Source organism: Rhincodon typus, chromosome 20, assembly GCF_021869965.1.
Source record: "Rhincodon typus isolate 14 chromosome 20, sRhiTyp1.1, whole genome shotgun sequence".
Lineage (NCBI taxonomy): Eukaryota > Metazoa > Chordata > Chondrichthyes > Orectolobiformes > Rhincodontidae > Rhincodon > Rhincodon typus.
The window spans coordinates 20,338,492-20,346,332 of NC_063351.1; the positions used below are offsets into that span (position 1 = coordinate 20,338,492).

At 36.8% G+C, this 7,841-nt stretch overlaps 1 protein-coding gene across 1 annotated transcript in view; it reads left to right on the forward strand.

The window, feature by feature from the left end:
• The window catches only part of LOC109935590 (BCL2/adenovirus E1B 19 kDa protein-interacting protein 3), a 30,735-nt gene extending 23,160 nt beyond the window's left edge, over positions 1-7,575 (forward strand). The window contains exons 3-6 of the mRNA XM_020534232.2: positions 1,753-1,837; positions 4,130-4,236; positions 4,754-4,903; positions 5,502-7,575. Coding sequence (XP_020389821.2) covers positions 1,753-1,837; positions 4,130-4,236; positions 4,754-4,903; positions 5,502-5,547 — 388 coding nt within the window. The 3' untranslated portion in view covers positions 5,548-7,575. The remainder of the gene's footprint in view (positions 1-1,752; positions 1,838-4,129; positions 4,237-4,753; positions 4,904-5,501) is intronic.
• The last annotated feature ends 266 nt before the right edge of the window (positions 7,576-7,841 follow it).

Below are 7,841 nucleotides of genomic sequence, written 5' to 3' on the forward strand. Positions count from 1 at the left end.
TGGGCCCAGTGCTGACCCCTGAGGCATACCACTAGTCACAGGCCTCCAGTCAGACAAGCATCCTTCCAGTATTACCCTCTGCTTCCTACTGTCAAGCCAATTGTGTATCCAATTTGCCAGCTCTCCCTGGATTCCATGCGATCTAACCTTCCAGAGCAGCCTACCATGTGGAACCTTATCAAAGGCCTTACATAAATCCACATAGACTACATCTACCGTCCTGCCCTCATCAACCTTCTTGGTCACTTCTTCAAAGAACTCCAACAAATTTGTGAGGCATGATCTCCCAACACAGAGTCATGCTGAATACTACTAATCAAACCCTGTCTTTCCAACTACCTGTATATCATCCCTCAGAATCTTCTCAAGTAACTTACCTACGACAGATATTAGGCTTACTGGTCACTAATTCCCAGGTTTTTCTTTGCAGCCCTTCTTGATTAAGGGCACAACATTCGCTACCTTCCAGTCTTCCGTGGCTAACGATGCCAATATATCAGCAATTTCTTCTCTAGTCTCTTGGATATATCTGATCGGGACCAGGAGGTTTATCCAGCTTCATACATTCTAACACTTCCAACACCACCTCTACTGTGACATGGACTGTCCCCAAGATATTGCCACTAAGTTCACCAAGTTCCCAAGTAGTCTTGTCTTTCTCCACGGTAAACGTGGAGAAATATTCATTGAGAACCTCGCCCATCTCTTGCAGTTCCACACATACATGCTCACTTTGGACCTTGAGGGGTCCTATTCTCTTTCTCGTTATTCTTTTTCCTCTAATATACTTAAAGAATCTCTTGAATTCACCCTAATCTTCTCAGCCAAAGCGATTTCGTGCCCCCTTTTTCATCCTGATTTCCTCCTTCAGTAAACTCCTGTACCCCCTCTATACCTCCAGGGATTCCCTCAATCCCAGCTGCCTGTACCTGAGTCATGTCTCCTTTTTTGTGGTCACAGCCTCAATATCTCTTTTCATCCAGGGTTCCCTACTCCTGCCAACTTTGCCCTTCATCCTCACAGGAACATAGACCTTAAACTGTAGCTATCATGCTTTTAAAGGTCTCCAACTTGCCAGAGGTCCCTTTGCCTGCAAACAAACTACTCCAGTCAACTCCTGCAAGCTCCAGTCTAATTCCATCAAAATTCGCCTTGCCCAATTTAGAACCTCAACCTGTGGCCGAGTTTTGTCCCTCTCCATAACTATTTTAAAATTAATAGAACTATGATCACTAGTCCCAAAGTGCTCCCCCCATTGTCACTGCAGTTAGCCGTCCTGTCCTATTTCCCAAAAGTAGGTCGAACCTTCCTTCCCGAGTAGGATCCTCTATATAATACTTGAGCAATCTTTCCTAAACACATTTAACAAATTCCACCCCAGCTAAACCTATAACCTGTTGTTGTGTGACTTCTGACTCTCCCAATTTATATAGGTTGTCCAATGTATAGCACGATTAAGTGTCATCTCTACGGTAAGATTTCATCTTTGTTTCCTAGGTGGTTGTCTGACAGATGATACCTCGCCTTTATTAAAGCTACCTAAGTATCATTACATTAACATTAATCGAACAAAAATCATGTCAGTTCTCCTGTAGGTACAGAATCTAACTCGAGGCAGTAGCAGTGAATAGCGGACATTCTTGAGTTATTGAGAAAAATATTATTTGTTTCAGCAATCATGAATTAAAGTGGACAGCTGGTACTTTTGGTACAATTTGCAATTTTGATTTCTTTCCTTTTTATTCCCTATAGCCCTCCACGTTCATTGACTCCTCAGCAGCCTCGCTGCAGTTCTGAAATAGACACACATAGCAATGGAGAGAAAAACAGCTCTCAGGTATGAAAAAATGAGTGAAGTATTTGATCAATCACATGCCACATGCACCTGTAATGGAATTATTAACATGTTCATTGAAGGTAATTTTGATAAGATTTTAATCGGTTTGTGAACTTTTAGAGTGATCACAAATGATCAAGTAATGGTCACCGTTCACAAATAGATGCTGAAGTACAGCAGGCATAACCAGTAAGGCTGATAACTTTCATAACTACGTAATTATATTGTATATACTTAGGCTGTTTATTCTTTAAAGGGTTATAAAGAACATTCTGCCTTGTGTTATTTCCAGGGAGAAAATTCCAGACTACACTTGATTCCTTTTTAAACTAATCTTTTAATCCTTTAAAAAGATTATTTTTCAGTCATAGTTGGCACAGTAATAACTCAGCAATGCTGTTATAAACTTAGAAAACCAACCCCGCATTCACAGTGGAAATCAGTATGACAAAATGAGTCAACTGTAGTTATAAGAAAAGTAAACTGACAGTACTGCTAAAAGGCATTTAATTTGCAAAATCGCAGATACATGATGAAGATGAGGAGATGGCAATGCCTACGATAATAGGAGGGTATAATTACAGTGTGACAAGTTTGCTTGAGCAGTTTTTGTTTTAACTCTGAGCATTGGAATTTTATACTGAAAAACATTGACAAAAAGTCCACATATTTGCAAAATATTTAACATATTGCTAGGTGTTGCAAATGTGTACTAGCTATTCAGTGTGCTTTTAATTGTAGCCACAGCAAAATAAAAGGGTCAAAATTAAAGGTGAGCTGAGAAAATAGTGATCTAATGATGCTAATCAGGCAAAAATATTTAGTGTCAGCACTTGCCCATGTGCTATATTGATTCTACTCAAATTTTGCATAACCCTTACTTTCCTTTACTCAAAAGATTTTAGAACGGTGAAATTAGATGCATTAAATAAATCAGTCAAAAATTTGGGAGAACAGTCAATTCAGTATGAAATAATTTACTATCAGGAGGTAGATGAAAGGAAATATTTATACAGAAGTATGCGCCTGCATGCCTGTAAAGTGAGAATGCATAGGGCTACTGGGAGAAGGTGGGGATGTGAGACTAGATGAATTGTTTATCTAGAGAGCCAGTGCAAACAAGATGGACTGAATGGTTTAGAAAGAAACCATTGTAATGACTAAGTTTTGGGTACACTTTTGAAATTATACGTTTCAAAATAGTTAGTGTCAAATTACTTTAGGTAGAATACATTTTCACTCTTGGGCCGTGAACTAAGGCAGGAGGAGGGTGGCATTTGTTCATTTGGTAAATACACACCCAGTGCAAAGGAAGTGGATTCAGAGAGTCAGCAGTTCATAGAGGTAGGCCTTTCATCCTTAAAGAGACAGGCCTATTAACAAACAGTGATTTGCCTGATAGTCAGGCAAATTGCATTAGAGTAGCCCTAAATTGTCATTGCAGGGTTTTCCCCAATTGTGCAGTGACCATCATAGTCATTAAATTAAACCCCTTATGAGGAGGTTAAAATAGATGGGTTAATAAATGACTTTTATCTGTTTCATGCTGGGATACCTTGAAAGCCATTTTTCATGCATATTCATGCACGAAATGACAGTGTGTTAGCAGATTTTATTTGACTTTGGCAAACATTACCATTGTTTGATACAGACCTCACTTGTCTAAGGTTCTTCTCCCAAGCTTTAGAGCAGAGAAGCAGCTGCATCATGGGTCAAGATTAGTAGATAATAAAAACTGATAACAAATGACTTCTAATGAGGCAGTTTATTTTTTGGGTTTTATATAGATTTTGCCTGATTTATCAAGCCTAACATTGAAATGCATTCATGCACTGTGATTTTAAACATTCTTCACTTCATGGATGGATCATCACTTATTTGAATTATAAATATATGGATGATACCTGCATAGACCATTAATTTCTGGACGTTGTTCAAGCTTGTGAATGTTAATTATACTGCTACCAGTTAGTCTCAGTGTAGTATTTAGCTATTGAGATGGAGTTGATTATGAAAATCTGTTCTGCTGAAGTACCCCATATGGGAAGTAGACAAAACAGGGGAATCCAGGTGATTGGAGTTGCTTGTAAGTTCTTTGGGTTAATTAGAAGATACTTGTAGCTTCTGTAGAATTTTGACTCCATGTTCGAAGACCTCAGCATGAAGTAATTGTCTTTTTTCAAAAGTTATTCATTTGTTTCTATAATCAAGTGGCCTGATGTAATGAATTTTCGCAAGTGTGACGATTGTAGTTTTTACATCCAATTCTATTTTCATTATCTCTTCATTCAGTCTGAAGAAGATTATCTCGAGAGAAAGAGAGAAGTAGAAAATATAATGAAGAAAAATGCTGATTGGATCTGGGATTGGTCAAGCAGGCCAGAAAATATACCCCCAAAGTAAGTACACAGTTGGCTTATAATCCATTATTAATCTTTTTCTATACGTCATGTAATTGCTTTTAATAACATGATCCACAGATGTAGGGTCAGCAAAATTAGGACAGTCCTGGGGAGTTAACACTCCTATCTGATAGAGATGTCCAGAATTTTAAAGCATTCTGGTGAGACCAATAATAGGTCATTATTTCTGTTGTTAAGATGGTAATGATAGGACATAAATTTAAGATATAGCCACAAAAAGCTTTGAGGCACATCTGATTAAAAATCTTTACACAGATCGTGGCTCTGCCAGAAGCTATGAAGTAAGCTACATAAATTATTTTAAAGCAGATAATTGCTTCAAATAGTGAGTTGGCACAGGTAGGAAAGTGCAATTACGTTTGATCTTCCATATGAAGAAAATCCAGCATTCTAATGGTCCAAAAGCCTTAATTTTTGTTATAACGTACGTCATTTTGGTCACCGTCATATTGTTGACACTGTACCACCAACTAAGATATGTGTTCTGAAATAGGGAATTCCAGTTCAAACATCCAAAGCGGTCTGCCACGCTGAGTATGAGGAACACTGGAGTCATGAAAAAAGGTGGCATTTTCTCAGCTGAATTTCTGAAAGTCTTCCTACCTTCCCTGCTTATCTCCCACATGTTAGCCATTGGTTTGGGGTAAGTATTCATTCAATCTGATCATTGCTTGTTAGAGTTTGTAGAGTTGCATCAAGATCTACACACTGCAGTGATCTAAATGTTTTCTACTGTCAAATTCCAAGTTTACTTTGGTACTCAGTAATAAAATTGTAATTGAAAAAAACCGGTTTGTCAGTGAAGCTATGTGTCCTGCTGTGATCAACCTCGATATTTTTTTTTGTTCTATCGGCCTGTTGGGAAGGGCTTATGCAACCCACCTATGTCCCTTAACAGATCTCTGGGAGCCCATTCTTCAGAATTATAATCATATTTACAGTGGAGATCAAAGAACCAGTGCCAAAAGTCTACCATTTTATCTCTTTCTGCTACAAAAATGTAATCGGTCCTGTCCAGGAAGCAATTTTCCAAATTCATTTTTTTAATTATACATTTATAATAACCAATGTTCAAATCTAAGAACTAAAAAACAGTTAACTATTTGTCAATTTCTCAAAACATGTTCTCCACATTCTATATTAGCCACAAGGTATTCGGTTGTAATCATTACTGCTCATGGCTAGTGCTGTAATTACCCAGAATGCATCTAATTCTATTATCAATTTATCTTTATTTTTAGAATCTACATAGGTAGACGCTTAAGTACCCCATCCAGTGCTGTTTAAGGATATCCAAGTGAAGATGCATGCTTGTGATATGTGGCAGATCCTGTGAAGAAGTCTTCAGAAGCAGCCATTGACAATGGCCTTGTTCACCTTTCCTGTAGCTGCTGGGTTCCTGCTCTCCCCGCCAAGTGATAATAACAATCTCAAAGACTGTGTTCTTTATTGATTAGCCCCATCCCCTCACTGCCTAGTTAGACTGTATCTATTCAAAATAATTTTCCCGTTCCACAAATACAGTGACATTGGGATTTAATTTTCATGGAAACCATTTCACAAGTTGTGAAATATTTTACATAGAAGTGAGAGACAATAGTTTAGAAATTTTGGTTGATATGAATAACAGTTCAACACATCGCTGAAACAGTTGGATGCTTTACAATTTTCAGATTAATCTTCCCCCTGGGATGGATGTGTAGGCGTTCAACCTTCTCTATACGTTTCTTCAGTGTTCCACCGCTGGGAAGAATTCCTTCTTTAAAACATTATAACTGATAATGAAAAGGCACAATTGTGTGAGATTCCTAGTTATTTCTAACAATGAAGAGGGTGTAAAAAGAACAGCTGTACGAAATTTAGTTAAAGCTGTGAATGAACTGAAATACATGCAACTAAAGCGTGATGTAGCTGACTCTTGTAATTGAATACCGGGGTGTTTGAAAAGTTGAGATCTTGCATTATATTTGAAATCATTAAATGGAATAAGATCAATTATGATTGAAAATTTTGTTTAGGAAGTTTTTAAATAATCTTTTAAAAGCCAATTACATGATATCAAATTTATTAAGTATACTTTGTATTGTTACTGGACTTAATTTCAATGCAAAGTTTTTTCATTGATTGCACTTGTGTTTGTCTTGGTGATAAATTACAGTAAAAATATCCATGATATGACAACATTAATAAATGTACTGGATCATACGTGAAATTTTAAAAGTTGGCTTAGTACTCGTGCTAATTACTATTGTTATAGGCTTGTTTAGAATTTATGTAAAAATAACAAACCTACAGTGAAACATCATGATCATTACAATGGAGGTAACCCACCTGCCTGTTGGATAACTGGACGTTCCAGAATTTCGCTCATATTCTAGTATAGTAATTCATTAGGTATGGGAATGAAGATATATACAACTCAAATAACAAATGAAGCATTCACAGGCTCTGTGTTAGCACTGTTTCACAGGAGCATTGTCACATTAAAAATTTTGGTAATTTAGTCCAAACCTTTTACAGCAGGCATTTTATGTGCAAATGCGAGTTACCGTTTCTGCCAGATGCTTAGTTTGGCATGATAGCTTTGATAAAATTAAAAATCATTTCAATTCCAGTTAGTTGGCCTTGAGTGGCTACAGAGCAGAATTTGTATTGCACAGTTTTAAAGACTCCCACAAGGAGAATCCTCAAAATTTCAGTGTTGCTTTTCAAGAGTAAGTCAGCTTTCTTAGTCTTTACTATTTTGCTAGGTCGAAGGCCAGAGCCATCAATGCGGTACATAGAATAAATGGAAAAGAATGAGAGAGAAATTTGGAAGCATCTGGAGGTATCTTTGGGGATACTATTTTAAAATGTGTACAAACAATTGAAGTTTAAGGGAAAAGAAGTCTGTCAGAGTAAGACTTCGGTTACATTCAGTGCACCGTAATGAAATGTGAACTAACCACAGTTGGTTCTGTTTGAAAGGGAGTATCCAAGATGTTATTATGAAAAGCTGTGAAACTGTTGCTAATGGAAAAGGATAGCATTGTGTTTTGGCTGATGCAAGCAATTCTGATTTAAATAACTCCAATTTAGACTTGCATATTTGAAGTGGTGGGATCTGTAATTGGGAAAAATAGATAATTGAAATTTGATTAATGGTGCTTTCATTGTCCTCCGATTTGCTGTATTGAGGTGACAGGTTAATGTGTCAAATTTTGCAAAATGCTATGTTGTATGTTTCATGCTTGTAATCCACATGGACATTCTCATAATTTGCTTTAAATGCTTAAAACATAAAAATAAAAGCATTGTATGATTATGTTTCACTTAGTTTCTGTTAATATTGAATTATTTTGTAACAACTTAGGTGATTCAGTTTATGTCATTAGAACCACCAGATTGGATCTCATTAATCTTTGTGCATCAATCAGTGAAAGCTTAGACCACCATGCTGACATTTTTCACTCTAAAGACAATCTTTCTCAAGTTTGTTATTTCTCTGAAATAAGAGTAATGAAATTATCAAAGACATTCAGAGGCAGAATTAGTGTACAGACAAAAGAGGCAATGTCTGAGATTTTGAGTTTGAAATAATA